This window comes from Anopheles coustani, chromosome 3, assembly GCF_943734705.1.
Source record: "Anopheles coustani chromosome 3, idAnoCousDA_361_x.2, whole genome shotgun sequence".
Classification (NCBI taxonomy): Eukaryota; Metazoa; Arthropoda; class Insecta; order Diptera; family Culicidae; genus Anopheles; species Anopheles coustani.
In genome coordinates, this window is record NC_071288.1 from 77,112,093 (window position 1) to 77,132,270 (window position 20,178).

The 20,178-nt window shown below is 43.9% G+C and overlaps 1 protein-coding gene across 1 annotated transcript in view; it reads right to left on the bottom strand.

Moving 5' to 3' along the window:
* The window catches only part of LOC131260046 (uncharacterized), an 81,832-nt gene that overhangs the window by 36,993 nt on the left and 24,661 nt on the right, over nt 1-20,178 (bottom strand). The window contains exons 3-11 of the mRNA XM_058261699.1: nt 16,379-16,733; nt 15,355-15,412; nt 14,425-14,558; nt 12,654-12,833; nt 8,168-9,520; nt 5,227-6,374; nt 4,856-5,154; nt 4,638-4,769; nt 4,506-4,559 (exon numbers count right to left, since the gene is read on the bottom strand). Of these exons, the coding sequence (XP_058117682.1) occupies nt 4,506-4,559; nt 4,638-4,769; nt 4,856-5,154; nt 5,227-6,374; nt 8,168-9,520; nt 12,654-12,833; nt 14,425-14,558; nt 15,355-15,412; nt 16,379-16,733 (3,713 nt within the window). The remainder of the gene's footprint in view (nt 1-4,505; nt 4,560-4,637; nt 4,770-4,855; nt 5,155-5,226; nt 6,375-8,167; nt 9,521-12,653; nt 12,834-14,424; nt 14,559-15,354; nt 15,413-16,378; nt 16,734-20,178) is intronic.

A 20,178-nucleotide genomic window follows, 5' to 3' on the forward strand; every position in this document is an offset into this window, starting at 1 on the left:
CGGAATGGCATTTATTCGGTGCTTTTTTTTCTCTTCTTGCTTCGACACTTTTTCGACACTTTGACCGAAGGAAAAATCGAGAAAAATCTCGAATATATCTATGGCTGCTTCCCAACGACCTCGCTAAGCGCAACACCACCACCAAAAACAGCGTCATGGCAGATTGACAAAAGCTGGCTATTTGCGTGATCTCAGTAAATTTGCTCTACCGAAGGTCTCGGTCATCGGTGGAAATCGTTTCGCTACGGCCTTGAGAAGTATTTTGTTTGCACAAATTGCTTGAACAATCCTTTCGGCTGTTTTCGGTTTGAGAAAAATTGTACATCTTTTGCCGGATGACAGTTTTCGCCTCAAAAACACCGATACACTAAGGCAGGGAGGAAAAACAAACACTTAAAATCGTTGACGTCAACCAACTGTCACCACACACGCGGACACACAGACACTCGAGTTGCTTGGAGGGACGACAAGCAATTAGTAATCGGAGTATCTTTTCGGGGGATTTTTCTTATATTTTATCTTTCACCTTCAACCTCCTCCCTTGAGATATACACGCCTAACCCTCTCCCCTCACTTGCACTAAGATAAACTAGTAAGATAAATTTTCAAAATCCCAAAAATGATATGTACGGCCGATAATTTGACGAATCTAAGCGACTGGGCCGACGGGTACGAAAGAACGATGTCCGTTCATCATCCGCGCTAACGTGCAACTAACTGCTGGCGAGCCGAGAGCCGGTGTGCTGAACGATCGGTGGATGTGCGCGCCACATTTTTCACCGAACTCGACGCCGCTGCCGCCAAAACGGCATCTCCGCGCCACCCAGTGCCGCCGTGGGGCCGCGGAACTGTCATCAGCGCGACAGTCAATCTGGCCGTTTTGTTCGGTGGAGCTACATCATCTCGCATGCTCACACAAAGGGAGAGTGTGCGCGATTGTGAGCAAAACAAGAACGGCGGCTCCACATGTTGCGTGTGCGCGCTAACGGCTTAACGGCCATGCCGCCCTTCTCCTTGGTGTTAAACGTGCTTCCCGAGCGATGACAGTGAGTTGAGTGTGTGGCGTTGCGAGAGTTACGACGGTGGGACACACCGTGAGAACAAGTCCGCGCCGGGGATCCGAAATTACGGTGAGCGACCGATCTTCGGAGAGTTTGTGCGTTCCATGTTTCATTCGTAACGTTGCCACTAAGGGCCCTTAGCGTTTACACGGGTTTTACGAACGAGTTTGATTGCAATAAGAAATTTAAAAAAAGCGACACAGGAAAGAACGGAAACGTGGCCTTCTCGTCACTGATACCGCGAAGTGAGTAACATGGGCAGGACGCTCGCCACTGATAATAGCTATCCGCAGATTGCATGGCTGGATTGTGGTGAGGCATATGTTAGCGATCATTAATCAATAGCCCTGTCTGATGGAAACCAAGCAAAACAAAAAAAAAGTGAGGCAAGATGTCCCGATGGTGCAAAATGCGCCAGGATGTTTTTAGTTGAATTACACAATTTAAAAAAAAAGTAATAAAATATATTTATTGGCACTTTTTTATACATGGAAAATAGAACCAAGCAAATTATCGAGTCTAATATCAGAAAAGATTTTACTACGATAATTTACATAAGCTATAACAAGTGTTAAAATACAATATTGTAATACAGCAGACACACTTTAAGTATCTTTAAATGTCATTTGCCGAATTGGAACAGAGTTGGATCCAACATCCTCGACATAGCGGCAATATGGAGCGGCTTATGTGGTGCAGAAAACACTGCTATAACATATAACATAAGGCAAAATACTCAAGTTTTCCAAAATTATTTAGTATGCCACTATCCTAACTAAATTCACTCGAGGTTGTTCGTAACTATTTTCCATCCGCAACTCACAAGTGATTAATTTTCAAAATCTCATATCGAAATGTATGATGTAAAAGTCACTGGAACAAAGTAAATTTTCATACGGAGTTGCAATTATCATATCTTGATGGAAAGCTTCTATAAAATAATTATTAACGGGGTGTGTTGTACTCCACTAACTACGGAAAATTATTTTTTTCAGCTCGAAGGCTGCATCATGCCTTACATGATAGTAATAAGGTAAATTGCCTTACAATTTGTTCCTTGTGCGAAAACAAAGCGGAAACGATTTGCAAACATGAAGCGGAAATCATTCTGTTCTAATTTCCTAACAAAAGCAGTCATTTATGGAATGGATTTAGTTTAATGTTTCTCCAGAGACTTCAACTGCCCATCAAAACCAAATTCCTACAGTAATTTCTATTTCTAACTTACTATATTTACGGAACAAAAGTCGCACAAACCGATCGTATACTTAATTAAGTGTTGAATTTTACGCTTCATCGATTCTGTTAAACCATCTTATCGATCGATCGATTGCATGGCATAACCTTTAACCTTCGATGGCCGTAAATTGTTTAAATGTTTTGCTAAACGACGATGCTGAACTTTGTTGCTTCGATCGCAACGCGCGAGGCGAGATCAAGATCGCACACAAACTCCCGCGTAATTACATGCATCGGTGCAACCGGGAGGCCTCTAAGTTTTGCTCGCGGGCGTACACCCCAGTCAGTCGAACCCACACGCGAAGTTAGAGCTATGTGTTTAGATGTTAAAGTCCCGCCACGTAGAACCCGCAGCCCTAGGGTCGATTAGTCGCGCAATCGTAGCAACGATTAATCGGCTCGTAGGCAAGCAAATAAGAAAAGACTCACTCATCGAGCACGGTGGTTGGGAAGGAATGTGTCGTCTCTAGCGTGTGAGGGAGGGTGCAGTAGCCGCAGCAATGTCCCGAGAGAAACGTGGGCTGCACGGGCACGCACGTGCTAAAACTCTTTGCACATTAGTCACCGACCGACCATACACCGGGGGGTCGTAACGCGATCGGAGGAGTGTGCGCACGCAAGGTGTTCGGTGGCGGCACTTCAGCGCATTGGTGACGCTATCGAGACAGCGCAACGAGTCGCTACGATAAACGAGAGACAACAACCCGGTCGCGTCTTGGCTCCCTCCCTCCCTTTTACGACAAAGCAAAACCGCTTCATGCTGAACTAATACACGATCCACTCGGCAGGAGGTGGTGGCGCACGTAGAAAGATAGTGCCTTCTTCGGAAAACAAGAAAATGACGTAAGCCCTTCTATGGCGCTATGGTGTATGCCTGGTAAGACGGTACCCGACGTTGCAACAGCAATTAACTGTGGCGTCCACCGCACGTCGGGCGATTACGATCACGCTGGTTGCCCACTTTTTCAGCGATCTTTTCGCTTCACGGCATGCCATGCCCGGGTGAAAATCTATTCCGTTATGGTGGCGTCTTGTTGTGGGGCGATCGATAGATGGAAGTCGTCTTTCCCATGCGCCGTAACCGCGGCTGAAAAAGGGAAAACGCACTCCGGGGACCGGGAGTGTCGGAGTCTGATTGGGTCTGATTATTGCAACCTATTACCACACACACTTGGCCACTATGCATTCGTACCCAGGGAGGACGGAGAAGGAAAATAAATGTATGAATATTGAGTTCAACACTGGGAATAACCGTTAGTGGTGGTGCCGATAAAACGAGTTGGGCTCCGTCTAGGCCGGAAAAGGATTGTCCCTTTCAATGGGGTTTCAAAGAATCAGACAATTTCTTATCAGTACTTTGACACTCCTAATAGAGTTGACCCTGGAAAGCACATAGCTTTTCTTGACAACTTGTTATCATTTGAAAAAGGTATTAAGTACCACTTATGTTCGTTGAGTACCAATTGACAGTAAACTAGTAACATCAAATAAATAAATCTCTTCATCCCATTGATGATCATAATTCAAACAAAACAGAAAGTGAATAAACCATTATCCTTCAATCTAAATAACTATTTTACAGGATATACATAAATAAACTAAAACAAAATTGAAGTTGAGCATGACAATATTGTGAACGATGCGTTTCTTCATTTTGCGTTTGTTCACTGGTTGCGCCATTCGTATAATGACTATTAATGGAATTAAAAGAAACATAATCAACACAACATTTCTGCCTTCATTTGAACAAAATCGGTTGTAGTCAAATTTATTCAAAAATTGACTAATATCATACAAAACCATTGGCATTTAATGTTTTTTTCTTTTCCTAACGTAAAACAACTTTACTCAACTGCTCTGTTAAGTTGTTTTATTTGGTAAACATGTTTGGGTAATGCTAAACTATGGCCATTTGGTGATTTCAGGCAATGCGATAATTGAAATATAATACCGTGACCTTTCAACTGCTACTAAAGATAGCGTTATTCTTTTTTAGAGTTCCATTTACATGAGACTATAAATTGACAGTGGCTTTTATACCACACTTCAAAGAAGTCGTAGATAAAATTAGTGACAGATACTTCATCTAATTCATATGAAATTGAATAAAATTGCCATAATAGCATTGAATTGATTGTTCTTGACAAATTCTGATACATTTATACGTCTCATCATTTTGCGTAACGAAGCATGGGTAATACTCACCTCCAGCAGTTGAATCATCTGCAGCCGCCTCATCATCGTGACGCCGAGATTTGTCTACAATGAAACAAAAGGAGAAAGAATATTTAAATAGTGTCTCCCCATTGATTTGCGTTGTTGGTTCCTGTTACGTACCTTGATGATGATTCCGGCTAGAGATTTTCTCCATGAGCTTGGTAATTTTGCTGTCGTTCTTCTGATTGGCCGGCCCGGGACAGCACTCGGTCAGATCTTTTGCACAAGCCCGGTGGATGTTAAGTTCGCAATCTAAAAGCGAAACAGAAAAGGAAGTTTAGACATCAAACAAACAAGCTTTCCGGGATGCTGCTTTGCACTCAATGTTCGATACGTACTATTACAGTGATAACCCTGGGGGCTGACGCCCCACAGAATGTTCTGACAGTGGTTACAGCGGGTCACCTCGTAGTACGGTTGTAGGTGCAGGTAGTGTCCGAGGATGGTTTGCTTTCGATTCTTGGCCATCAGGCGACTCTTGAAGCTTTTCTCTCGACTGACGAAATGATGCACCTTGTCGATCGGACCGCCAGGATTCGACCGGGTAACGAAAAACCGCTGCAGAACCGTGGAGAGGGCCGAGCAGAGCGCCGACTTCTTTGCATCCTCCTTCGGAGACTCTCGCTCAAGCTCGTCACTACGGGAGGTGAAGAAAAAAGCAGGATGTTAATGTGGTATGGTTATATTTACTTACTCGCTGGTAACTTACAGATACTGCTGTAGTTTCGGCATCAGTGTTTCCTCCACGATACGCTGCTCCTTCACCTTGTCACCCTTGGCCATCTGAAGTTGCTGGTCGTTCGGACCGTACATCGTACCAAGTCCGGCCGTGCGCTTCGTCTGAAACTGCTGCAGCTGCTGGTTGATGCTTTCCTTCGCCTTCAGCCGGCTGCGCCAGAACACCTTGCGCAGGATCTCTACCTTGTCGTTTTCCTTCTGCAGCACGTCGTCGATTTCGCGCGCCAGCGCTTCGTCCACGTTCGCGCACAGCAGTGGCGCTCCCGGCACCAGGAATGTCGAGTGAATTTCGTACGCCCACTTACGCATATCCTTGATGCTGCCCTCCTTGTACAGCGTGGTGATCAAGTAGAACAGCAGCGCCGACGGGTCCGAGTTGGTCAGGACAAAGTTCATAAACACCGCCAGATAGACGGACTTTTCCGCCTCGAGCAGCTGCGTCAGCGAACGGAACGGGCTGTTCTCCTCGATGAAGCTCTCCTGATCCGAGATGTCGTCATCCTCCATCGAGATGATCGGTTTCTGGGCCACGTTCGCCTGTGCCGCGACGATTGGTGGCCCACCGGTGGCACTGTTTGGCCCCGTCACAATCAAGCCACCGCCCCCGAGCGGCTGCTGCTGCTGCTGCTGGACGTGATGCGGATGGTGGTGATGGTAGGACGACATGTGACTACTACTGTTGTTGTTGTTATTGTTATTATTATTGCTATGGTTGTGAGGATTATTATTGCTGCTGTTGCTGTTGTTGTTGTTGTTGTTCAGAGGGCTCGCGATCGCCAGGTCACCGGCAGTCGAGTGGTCGTGGTGTTGATGGTGTCCTCCACCGTGCTGCTGCTGCTGATGATGCGGATGATGATGATGATTATGGTGGTGGCCGGTCATCGAGGTGCTGAGGTACGGTGGAGGCGGTGTGCCCGGTGGTGTGACTTCCGAACGCTTGTCCCACGAGTCCGACGACGTCTTGTGGTGCCGATAGGAGCCGGAGTGATGATCGCTGCTGCCCACCATTCCGAAGTCCTTCGAGCCAATGTTCTCCGGCGACGAGACGATGCGGCGATGCTTCTTGCTGATCGATTGGTTGATACCGGGCGCTGCCGATGCCGAATGGCTCATAGCCGCCTGACATGATGATGCAGTACCATAAACGATCAGATGGCACAACAACATGGGAAGGCGATAAAACACACAAGAAGAGAGACAGAAACAGAACACTGTTAGCAAACGCAACTTTATGGTATATGTTTCTTCCAGGGGAGAATAGCACTGGGGGAAAATTGTGTTAATACTTGGCTGCAATAAGAGTACTCTGTGTTCTTTTCAAAACCACCCCGGGTGAGGAATAACACAGTGACATTTATCTTAAAGGCTTACATTAATTGTTCAAACACACTTAATACTTTGTACACGATAATCGAACAACGCATTCGGAAAGCACAGGAGAGTTTGAAGGCGAAGGAAGGAAACAAAAAGGAATAAATCCGTCCGTTTCGTCCCCAGAAAGATAAAAGCACCTTGAATCGCCCATACTGTCGCTGGAAGATTTCTAAGCAATGGATGTAAACACCGTAATGTTGCGTGCAGTGCGTATTTTGATAGGAAACGTGTACCCCGCATTCCACTGAACCGATGAAACCCATTCACCACTAACATGCACAGTATGAACAATCTAACAATCATGCACATCTACACTACAAACATACATTATACTACCATCTAATAAAAGTAACTGTAAAATATAGTTCTATCTATTCCCATCAGCATCGATTGGATATCGTTGGATTTTAATCCGCGAAAACCATAGCCGTGTAGCAGAACAAAAACAGCAATCCGTTGTCCATTGTGAGTTCTACTTACACAGAGAAACTTCTAAAAAGTTTTAACCCAAAACAACTTGTCTTGAAGAAACCTGTTATCCCACCGATGTCGTTGTTAGAGGATCGTAAGTGATTTTAAAACCTGTAAGGAGTTGTTTTTGTTTTCACAAAAATATTCACACATACACGAAAAAACACACACTCACTCACACGCTAAGAGCAAAATAAGTTTAAAAAAACGAACAAAAAATTAAGAAGTAGTGTAATAAACAATAATCCTGCTTAACAAACCGAAATCCACAATCTGAAAATGTTACACAACAAGGAATAAAAATATAAGCGTTTTTGGTAAGTAGTGAGAGGACAGGGGAGAAGGTTTGTATACAACTCGAAAACCCAAATATGTACAACACCACGCCAAGAAGGAGGAGGACGAAGCGGAAAACTAGTATAGTAAGGATATATGTACAACAGGAGTCCGGTACGGACTTACAACTGGCGTAGAAGATAGAGAGAACCCCGCGCAGAACGAAAGATAGTCACGTAGGACAGACAGGACGGACGAACGAGAAGGATAGACAGACAGACAGACGGACAGACAGACAGCTAGGAGTTTGTGTGTGTGTGTAGAGAGAGAAGAAACCATATCCCGTAGGAGCAAGGGTGTTAAGTGGTGCGTTCCCCGTACGATCAGTCGATAAGCGGCGGTCACACACGGCAGGACAAACTGTACACGTCCCTTGCCATTCGTTTTCCCATTGTTTGGTCCATCGGTTTTTGGGCGGGTGCGTTTTACAAGCGCGTAGAGTGATAGATAATTTACAAGACTTTCATTCTTTGTGCGGTTTGTGAGGAAAAGATGCCGCCATCTTCTTCGTGCGCGGGAGAGGACATCAGCACACGCTCCTCTCCCTTCGCTTCCCCCGTTGGATTGTGATTAGTTTTCGGGAAGCGGGGGTTGATCGGGAGCAGCCGTGCTTGGGTTTTGTGCGAGAGTTTGGGGGGCGGGGGGGTATGGTATTTGTTTTGTTTTGTTTGTTTGCTGTTGCGTTTCGAAGGAAAGGCTTTAGATGCCCGCTCTACTACGTAGCTACTTACGGTCGCTTGCTGCTGATGCTGCTGCATCTGGTGCACTATGTTCGGCCGGTAGGACAGTGGGAATGCGGCGGCCATGTTGTCGCGCACCGAGGTGCAGGTCGTTATGAGCGGATAGTTCATCAGCGTGTTAATGCTGTTCGGTGGTGGGCGCATTTCCATCGAACCCCGACCACCACCACCACCACCACCGTGGCTGATACCGTTGTTATTATTTCCGTTTGGCGTTCCACCACCACCACTACTGTTCGTCACTGTTGTTGGGGATCCTCCACCCGAGCCATTGTTGGCAAATTGTTGCTGCTGCTGAACGTTGTCGTTGTTGAGGATGAGATTCTGGTTGATCACCTCCAGCATGCCCGGTTGGCGCGGAGGTAAGGGAGGCGGTTCGGCCTGCATCTCACCACCGGATCCGGCGGCAAGTCGATCCGCCGGCGAAAGGTACATCGTCGTGCTGGTGGCGGTGGCGGTCTGCATTCCGTCCGCGAGCTGCGGTGAATCGATTGACATACTGGTGCTACTGTTGTTGTTATTGTTGCTGTTGTTGTTGTTACTATTAGCGGAACTATTGTTACCGCTCGAGCCGCCACCCTTCTTCTTGCTACGGTTTTTGTTGTTGCTCGACTTCGAGCTGGCAGAACCGGACGAGGCACCGGAGTTGAGGCTTGCCGTGTCCGCCGCGGCCGCCTTTGCCGTCGTGGCCGCCGTCGCCGTTGTCGACGTGGGAGAAAGGACGAGATGCGTGTCCAGGTCGGAGACGAGAATGTTACGCCGGGAGCCGACCATCATCGTCGTGGTGTCGACCATATCCTCCGGCTTTTTTGGAATGTTATTGCGCTGCGGCAGCGGTGGCGGTATGTCGGTGTTCGCCGTCTGAGTCTGTTGCTTGCCAAAGTGTCCACCGGCGCTTCGTGTCATGAGATGCGGAAGGTGCTGTTGCTGATGATGGAGGTGATGGTGGGGATGGTGATCGGCGGCACTGCTGGTGCTATACTTTTTCGACGACGAAGACTTCGACGGCGTGCCCGACGAAACGGGGGAATTGGTTGTGGTGCTGTTGTTGCTACTGTTCAGCGCTCCTCCACCACCGCCAAACATGGGACCGCCGCCGCCACCGGGTCCTCCACCGTCCGGGCTCATGCACTCCGGCGAGCGAAGGAAGGCGGCTGTCGGCGAGCTGATCTCTTTGGCGTCGCTGGACTTCTTCTTGGTCCCGAGGCTCAGCGAGGACAGTGAGCGGGGAAAGCGGGACAGGAACGCCGGCGTCGACGTGGTGTTCGTCGTCGGAGGTTGCGGTTGCGCGAACAGGGGCGGCGTGGTGATCGAAGACGCGCTGAACGCAGGATATGCGCCGGTCTAGGTGGAGGTTTTTTATGTTTTTTTGTTTTGTTTTGTTTTGTTTTTCGTTTTGTTGGTTTCGTTTAATTTGGTTATCCGTGCGAAAAAGAGGGGGAGATGTGGAGAAGATCAAGTTCATAGCCAGAACGCAATGATGGTATGTTATTGGGAGCCGTTTGGGAAAATGGAGTGGATTGGTTTTTATTTTTGATATCGGTTACACGGGGAAATTGTGAACATTCGGCAGAGCACGAGTAGAGAGAAAACAAAACAAATAAACGGAAGAAAAAATAATAAAATGTTTGATTAAACAACAAGCATTAAACGGACGATAATCGAGTGATATGAGAAATAGAGAAAAAGGGGTCGAGAGAGAAAGGGAGAGGGGGAGAATGATGATGTTTTAATAGCCATGTTTTGTGAATATTCGCATGTGGGAAGGTTATGATGGGCGTGCAGAAAAATGCATCGCCAGTGCAATTTTCAGGTGGGTGCCATGTGGTGCAATTTTGGTAGTTGCCATAAGAAAGGGAAAGGAGTGAAAAAAAGAAACAAGAGAGAGGAAGAGAAAAAGAGAGAGAAAGAGAGAGAGAAAGAAAGTGTAAGAAAGGTAGAGATCGTGATAAGACTCTGCTTGTGCGATATCTCCTTCCTTGACGATGGTTTGCTTCGAGCATCGCAACCAACCCGTGTGCATTTTTGTTTTCCCAGCTAAATCAAAACCCATCCCACTAGGTGCTCCTGTTCGAACCCAGCATGAAACGCAGTGTCATAAAACAAACGGTTTTAACACGTTAAGCGCTACGTCGGCCCCGTGGGGCCGACAGTGTTCTTCCCCGTAAGCCGGCGTCGGTCTGCTCGGGCCGACAGAGCCCGTTGGGTAGGCCGGCGTTTCTACGAATCGCTGGCAGAACGGGAAGTAGTACAATTTGCGCGTAGCGCTTAACGTGTTAAATGAACTAGATAATATAAATATGTAATTATTTTTAAAATATAGGTTCAAAAATAACGCTAATGCAAAAACCCTACCGAATACAGATTCCAAACGGGCAATAATCAACACAACTGTGGTATGCAAAAGGGAAAACAACAAAAACTCTTCGCATCGTAAGATACATAGCAAAAAAAGGAAAAGACAAATCAAATAAAACCAAACCGATGCCATCAAGATGTTGCAGCTTTCTCTACCGGGAAGGGTGGAAACAACAACGTTGAATAAATTAAGAGCAACATGTCAAACAACACTACACTGTACACAGGCGGCAGCCTGCCTGGGGGGAGAGCTGCGACTGCTGGAAATGGGAAATCGATCATTTACTCGAAATGCACAAAACGTCTACGAGCATTCCTTAAAACAAACCAGAACAAAAAACAACATTCCACACTATTTACTATAGACGACGAAGGGGTGGCGCACGCCAAACAGGATAAGGCTCTTCTGGGGACATTAAAAGAAACGCGAAGGCACAGCATACAGAAGGTTTAAATAGCAGCTCGACATATCCTTCGGACAGATCTTGGTGGACGAATCTTTACCTATCTATTTTGTTTATGCAGCAAATCGTGTTGCTTATATAGAATTTTGTCTCAAGGATGATAGATTGATAATCAAAACGGATAAGAAGGTGATGTCAAAATGTCATGCATCGTTGGAGTTTGTATGCACAGACACGAGTTAGGCGAGAGTATCCGTCCGTCGATCGAGGGTTTCGATGATGAAAGAAAAGCGGTTTCGATTCTATAAATTAAATAAGGACAATGGTATTATCAACTCTGATCTGATTTGCCTGAGTGATGCCGATGAAAGCAAAATTCGTTCGAAACCTTAAACTAAAACTGTCTGGCGATTCATCAAACCCTATATTGTAACAAATAATCACGCAGTGATGCTATGCTATGAAACTGAACCATTTTGTTGGTTAAATTCTATTTCATTTGTGTTTTGGATTAGAAGATGTGTTTAAATGATGTGTTGATGAAAATTTCGCATGAACTAGATGACCTTAACATTTAATTGCACAAATGTATTTAATTAATGGCGATCGTCGAAATTCGTTTTTGGTAAGTAGCAGCACAAAAGATGCATCCTCCGATCGAACATAGATGCTGGACAAAAGACACGCACACACACATTTACAATCATACATGTACACGAACACATAAGCGAGTCATAGAGTGGAAACAATAGGTGGCCATGTCGTTGCAAAGTGATGATTCGGCATTTTGAACCACCCCGTTTTACAGTTTAAATACCGAAGAGTGAAGGCAGAAAACTCAACTTACTACTGTTGAAAATTTTCAACATTCTGATATATTGTTTTTTTTTAAACAAAACCTTTACCATAAGTAAGGTAAAAATGGTGGAACACAAACAAAACAGGGAAAAATTGTAGAAAATTTCTTATCGTCTACCAGAGTTTAAACGACTTTCGATCCTGTTTTCATTCTACAAATATGGATTATGTTTAAAAGATAATTGCTCTTGTTGCATTAAATTTATCTTGTTCGTTTACTATTACTTTTCAATGAGTTTTTTTGTTACCAAATTTGAAAATTATCGTCTACCAGAGTTTAAACGACTTTCGATCCAGTTTTCATTCTACAAATATGGATTGTGTTTAAAAGATAATTGCTCTTGTTGCATTAAATTTATCTTGTTCGTTTACTGTTACTTTTGAATGAGTATTTTTTATTACCAAATCTGAAAAGAGCGTTTCATCTACTCTATTGTGTGTTTTGTGATCACATTTTCATAGTGCCAATTGACGATGAAACATAAACTACCGTTTAACAAATCGGTTAACATTGTTACCGTTTCTATGAGAACATTTTAGGATTCCATATCAGAAGAGATGAAAACTTGGTTTTAAAATCGATCAAATCTCAACATTTCCTGTAAAAAGTTGTGGTGAATAACCTCGAGGAGGTGGCGGGTGAAAAAAACATTAAACAAATTAAGACACAAAACATACCACACAGAAACTGGTAAAACAGATCGTGATTTTGTCTCTGTGTGTGTGTGTGTATATATGAGCGAAGCGAAGAGGACGAAAAGTGAAACAGAGAGAAGAGAGAGAAAGAGAGAGGGAAAGACAGAGAAAAGAAAAAGACGGAAGGGTGGAAAGCGGAAGAAACGTAGATCGAACGTTACCTCGGCACGCATCTGCTGCAGTTCCTTCTCGAGCTTTTGGATTGTCGCGTCGGCCCGCGCCACCTCCGGCAGATGGTGCTTGTTGCTGGCGATCAGGATTTCCCGAGTTTTCTTCTCCTGGTCGAGCATCATCAGCAGCGTGTTTATCTTTTGCACCTCCATCTCCCGCTGCTTGACGCACTGGTTGGTGTATGGGGGGGCGGAAAAGGGGAGCAGTGTTAGTGCGGTAAATTTAAAGGGATGTTCAAAGTATTACAATTTCTTTTCGATAAACTCCCACAATCCTGATGTCGCATCATCAGCCGATTATCACGATCGTAAACTCTTATCTCGTAAACTCTGCAAACCGAGTATTGCTCCAGCTTGATGCGTCGACGACGATCTTTCGTCTGCGTTCATTTCTAAACAAGGGTTTTTCCTGAGCGTCTCTGGCGTCGTACCGACCCGGCATTGGCGCATTCCATCGCCATCGGAAAAACGGAATGAAAAATCCCGAAATAGAGTGATTCAACCCGATATCGCGGGGTCGGATGGTGAATAAATAAAATTGGAAGTCAGCGACACAGTGTGAGAGAGAGATAGAGAGCAACATAGCTTGAGAGAAGGAGAGAAAGCAGAAATTAGCATCTGCCTAGTAGATCTCCATCCAACAAGATCATTTTCACATCTACGGGAAAGAGAGAGAGCAAATTTGGGGAGCCGATTTTTGAGAAAATCTGGCAAAATCGGTCCCTCCATGGGATTCGCGAAGGAAGGAAAAGTTGACGAGGGGGAAGGGTAACGCTTCGCAAACCCAAAAAAAAGGGCGGAAGGAATAAATGCCGCTTGCATCGCCGCACACCTCGCGAACCGAGGGAAGCGAATACACATATTGGGAATATTTTTAGACGGAACTGAAGGAAAATCACCATGTCGCCGACGATGGAAAAACACGGGTATATTGCCCGGCTAAACGATCTTGGCTGTGATCGGCGAATGGGATGGGGCGAAGAAGCGACAGATGATGGCGACGCTCCTGCCACCCCTTCCGATGATCTTGACATTTTGCGATCGATGATGGAGTAAATTTCGTGGAAAAATAAACGATGACGGGGGTGGGATGAACAAACAGAAAAATAAGATTCAATGGCGGTCGAGAGAATAAAATCATCCTCGTTGGATGCAAGAGTTTGTTCCGAAGCAATGAAAAGAACAAAATTCGGTAAACATTCGTATTTGCAGTTGGTTGGGGTTGAGGTACTTCGAAACGAAATGAGATTGATAAATAGATAATAAACCATTATTCTAGTCCTGTAAACAGTATTTACGAAACTAAAAACAGGAAGGCACTCATTTTGACGCTTACATTGTTATCCTAATTGTTTAAATGAATATCATTCATAACAAGTAATACTTGCTGGCAACGGTAAACTTATTTACAATTTCTCTAAGGATTTGTGGACAAGCAAAAATATTGTCGAAATTTTATTAGGAAAGATGGAAACTCGGAACATAATCATGAAGGAGTATAATTTAGTGTTGTATTAAGTTTCTATGATTGATATTTAAAGGAAGTTTTCATGTTTACTTTATCACATTTAATTTTGTATGTTTTGAATTAAAGCAGATATTTTTTTCTAACCACACGATCTCACTCTCTTCCAGTGACTAAAAAGATTCGCTAGCTTTAGTAAACCCATTATTTGAAAGATGAACATTTCTTTCGCTAAGTTCAGTAAGTCTGAACATGTAAGCAACATATCGCGGCCGTGGGCCCTAGATAGATACTTACATCGACCGGCTGCGGTGCGGTGATGCTGTTCCGCTGCGCAATCGGCGTCATCGGCGCGATGGAGTTGCTGGAAGGCGACGGACGCTGCATTCTGTTGCTGCCTCGCTGCACGGTCAGTTCAACAACATCCGATGCTGAAAATGGGAAAGGAAAATATTATTATTTCATTTCACTCATTACACCAGAACATGAGATGTACGAATTTTAATTTGAAGAAAAATACATAAAAGTTTCCTTCAAACATGGAGAAACTTGGGGGGTGGAATTTGAAAATGGTTCATTCGACAGAAGACATGCATGCGAGGCTAAAGCTAGGGTAGATGGAGATATTTTGTTGGTATTCGATATAAAAAAAACTACAGTATAAAGATATTACTTGCAACGAATATGATCTGACATGATTTAAATTGGAAAAATGTCTATATATAGACATATAATGGAGTAATGTTGATAAATCTACAGATGGCCTTACATTAAGCATATGGAAATTAACTAATATTTGAAAATAAATGTATATTTGCTTCTACAAATAATTAAAATAAGCTAGAAACTAACTAAAATATACATATGTAGTAGTTGATACCGATAAAAATTATTAAATCTCATTCCGAGGCAGCACAGTCTATGCAAGGATGTTAAGAGTAACTATATATTTGCTATCACGAAGCGAAATGACAAGTTCATGTGAAATATTTCAGTATGCTGATTAGCAAATAGTAGGGAATGGATTTTGCTCATACTTATGTTATCTTGTTAGTGTTTGTGTGGCGAAGGTGATGTAAAGCGGGATAGTTATGATTTTTATTTTTGCAGTTGGAAAGTATGCTATTGGCATGGACAAAATAAAACAGTTCAAGACCGCGCAGTGTTACGACAGCGCCTAGGTGTTTCTTTGGACTTTTTATTACATTACTTTCCGTTTCATTTTACCTTTGATCATTTCCACCACTTGCGTGTGGGTTGACGCTCGCACCGATGCTCCATTGACCTAGTGTGTGAGGGACGGTGTGTTGTGTTCCAGGGGGAGCGCGGCGAGCGGGATGGTTTCGGCGCGAGGAAGTGGAGGATGTTGCAGCAGACGAGACCCCGCGAACGCGATGTCGTTTCACGGATGGGCGCCCGTTCGACAAGTTGGTACGAAAAAAAAATGCACGCACATACACACACATACATACAACAATAAAAACGATCGGTCAGGCGGCAGGCAGTGCGGGGTACCAGGCGGCAACATTCCGACGGTGGTGGAGAAATGGAGGCAACGGAAAGAAAAGGAAACCGTAAATAAATAAATTAAAGAAAATAAAAACCAGTTTACATAATTCTCCTGCAATGCAACGGATGAAAGTAAAAATCCCTACCACCGAAGGACTAGTGCAGCAGGTGACACTTCGTTCCTTCCTTGTCTTAACTTCTTTGGTTTTTCCCTACAATTTTCTTTTAGTATGCTGTTTTTCTTTTATCTAGTTTTGTTTGGATTAAAAAAAGGTTCCGACTGCGCTTCAATTTATTCGATAGCAATTTTACTCTCTTTAAAACTTTGCCTCTGTTAATTAATTTTACCTCAACTCTGCATCTACCTCCCCTTCGACTTTGATAATGGCTTTTGATTGTTAATCTGCCACAATTTGATCAAATTTTAAAGATATGCTTTTTGTTTTAAGATATTAAAAATAAAAACTGGAATATTAATTCTTTTTTCCTACTAGAAAATAGTTAGCAAATATTAATCTTAAATAAAGCAAAGAATATTTTTTTTATTTTTTAACCCCTATAAACCTCAACGCTTTGATTATTTTTTGTTTTATCTTCTGCCCTTTTCTTGAAAAAATTTATTATTGTTTCGATTAACTTGAATGGCCGATCAATTTGTTCTACGAACAGTTTCATTTTGCACGATCCATATTGCATGGGCTCGGGAGATTTTCCACAACCCCGCGAGAGCGTGACATTTTACCTTCAGGATCATATCGTCCGGCATGAGACCGGCTCGTCGGGCCGCCCCGCCCGGCTTGACGCTCTCGACGAAGACGGGCTTGTCGCCGGACACCTTCATGCCGTAGCCGGTCGCATCCTTGTGCACCGTCAGGACGAGCGTTTGCATCGCCATCGAACCATTGGCGGCGGCTTCCCGCGTCGGTGTCAGTGACTGTGGTCGCTGCGGGGACTGGTGGTGGTGGTGGTGGTGTTGCTGGTGGTTCTGCGACTGCTGCTGCGGAGTCGTTTGCTGCGACTGCTGGTGCTGCCGGGGCGACGCTGCGTTGCCATTCTGGGTGGTCGGGATGCGGCTGCTCTGATTGTGTACTGGTGACCTGCAGTCGGGTAGGAGTCAGGACACATGTGTGTTTGTGTGTAAGTGTTGTGTGTCGGTGGGTCAAAGGCCAAAAGGACACACGGGTCAAGTGGTGAATGAAGATGTGTGTCGAGAGATTTGTTTCCCAAATAGCATTCGAACCACGGGTGGGAAGATCCGAATCGGAACCACAATCGGGAGGAAAAGGAAAAGTAGGAGAGAAAGAACGTTGAGAAAAAGAAATTAAAAAATTAAAACCTAAACTTGGAGGAAACATGTAAAAAAACAAAATATGCGCAACGTCATGAAACAATTGGAAAAGATTGGGAAACGCCTGGAAAAAAAGAAGGAATTGTGCGTGGAAGGAACTGTGCGTGTGCGTGTTTTGTCGTGTACCGGAAAAAACCATTTTCTTTCTATTGGCCGCCACTAGCAAAGTACAAATTGAAAAGCGAAAGCAATTGCAGCAGCGAATCTTTGCAAGTGTATCAGCGGGTGCTGCGCCTTGGGAAATTGAAAAAAATAAAAACGAGAGAACCAGACTTGAAAAGTGAAAGACACCCAAATCGCGGTGTCACAAATGGGTGTGGCTGCAAATTTACACAACGTCTACGAAGGTGAATTAATAATTCACGATTATGATGTTGCAATATGATAAAATCAAACACGTCCTGTGCATAAACAAATCTAACTAGTGAAGAAGGGGGTGGTTTTTGTTTGTTGTAATATCAGTTTCTAAACTAGCCAAAACACCGACGACCATGCAATACTTTTCTACATTGATGGTAATGATTAACGATTAAATAACTAGATTATGGTAGCTTTGGCCCAAATGAGCCGGATTTTGATGGAGCATGAACGTGAAAGAGTGAATAATGTACAAAATGGCGATGAGCAAACACCGACAAGCTAGCTAAGCTGACCGTAAAACCAAAAATGAATCGTTTAATTAACTATTGCACTTTTTAATGGGGGCACGACGACTCACGTAACAAGCAGATAAATTGGCACGAGGCATAACAAGCCAGTGTTTGGTAAGCAATAATTCATTACTCACAGCAACCAGGGTTTAAAAGGTGACAACTGTTATTGAAGTGCTGCCTAAATCAGAAATCTTCTGGTATAATTTAAAACGTCGGAACAGTTGATATTATTTACCGTCTTATTAAAATTGTTCCAGCCCTTTTCCGAGTGCCATTTTAAATTCGTCCACAGTTGAGCTTCCATCGTGCTCGAATGGAAACCCAGAAACACCGTTTGCCCAACGTTGAAAACCGTTTGTAACGTACGCAACACGCATGCTAATGTGCGAGAGAGTGTCTTCGAGATGCGCACTCACTACTGAGAACACATACCACCCCTTCCGTCATCACCGACGAGCGGAACCGGGTTAGCCTCAGTTGCCCTTGCACTTGCACTTCGGCTGAAATAATAATAATAATAACTAGCGCACAAAGCTAGTCGACATACCACATGATGATCATGCCCAAGGATGTAGTTCTCGTACACATCACCTACACACCAGCTACGTCCCACCCAACGCGTGATGTGCGATTTTAAACGTGGCGAGGTCCGTACGCGCCTTTCCAAGTGTAGCGACCTATTAAAGACGAACATCTGACGCACGCTGAAGGCCGTGGGATGGGAAATTGGATGCAAAATTATTCCCCTCCCCTCCCCACACCCCTGGGGTGTTGATTTGATGTGGAAAAATCTCCATTCTCAAGGGTGTTTGATGTTAGTTTGTTTTGTTTTTAATGCTGGACAACAGTGGAGAACAGCGACGAGGAAGGTGAAAGTGTATGAACAATAACTGAGGGCATTAGTAGCGATGTTCGGTAGAAAAACTTAGAAACAGGAATGGATAACGATAACTGTCGTAATATGAGGAGTTTCCCATTATTGGACTTTAAACATAAGAAAAAATTTAAACGTACAGTATGTTTTTGTAAAATCATCTTTAACTCCTTCGGAATCTGTTGTCGGAAGGAGCTGTTATTTTAATTTTGGAGGCATAAATCAGTGTTTTAAAGAGTTACAGGAGAAAATATGGCAAAGAACGGTGGCAGGCCAAAAGGAACCTGCACTTTTTAAACTTAATTAAGCCATTTAAAAATATGAAGCAATAAAATATGTTCATTGGCGTGTGTGGCGTTTCGCGGTTCTACAATCAAATTTAACAGAGAAGACAAAGATAAAGCTAATTATGCCTGAAATCATGTAAGATTCCCCTATGATAGATTAACAGTTTGGAAATAAAATATTGCAATTCAGCAGACATTTATTAAGTGCCTCAATATGTTAGTTATGAATACTGAACTTAATTAGATTTACAATCCTAGCAATCTGATTGTGGACACAAACGTATTTTGCCTCCGGTATTCTGTCTTGTGTTTGTACGTATTTTCCATTCCCACTGAAACTCGGAGATCTTACATAAAATATTTGATGTAGAATTTAGTTTATTATTCAATGGGGGAAGTAAAGATTCTTGATTTCCACGATAAATAATTCAATATTGGGGAGTCATATTTAGTTTCGTACTGTATATATTGCCAACGTATTTCACAACGAGTTAGGTCAGTGGCATAGTTGGGACCGCACAGAACATGGACCTTCTGGACTCAAACAATAACGGTTTCCATTCTGATATGAAACAGTTCCGCTAACTGTCAAGATTTTCGTAGAAGGTTTAAATGTAAATAACACACTTGCCACTATGATGTGACGATGAGAATGAATTAAAAATTAAAAATTCAAAGATTCAAAAGAAAATATTCTGTAATGAGGGAATCTTCCATGGAATAAAGCTATTTATAACGGGCATGTAATGTAAGCTTGAAAGGCTTCTGCTACATGTTCTCCATCGGTCCAACCGACCGAGACCAAAGGACGACACACACACACACCATATCTACACCCCCGTCGAAGTTCGTACCCAATCGATTGATGAACATTTAAAAGTCTAAAAATACCGGGCAAGCAAACAACAACCCCTATATACTTGTTGTTTGTATAATCGATACGGATACGGATCCACCTTGGGCGTGCTGGGGGGGGGATTGGGTCGCTTTCTGGCCGGCACAAAGATGGATATGAGCGGGCGGCCAATTTTTTTTTTTATTAAACAACATCGGCACCCTTCATTCACGCAGTCAAATAATTAACATCATGAACGGTGTGTCCCAAATTAGCCTTCTTTGTAGGGAGGTCTTTACGACGTTTCGTACAGGTGAGAGCGTGACTTTCCCGGTGGAAAATGGAACAACATTGAAATATATCTTAGCCGCGCGACGCCGGAAAAAAGAGAACCCGCGATATCAAGTTTCCCATTTGCCGTGCGCGCCTCATTGTCGTGATTGCACTATCAAAACCGTGAAGCTGTGCAACCGGAGCCATAAATCACGTTTGTTGCTAATTTCGCAACCGATGGCAACACAATTTGCTGAATAGAAGCGGGCGAT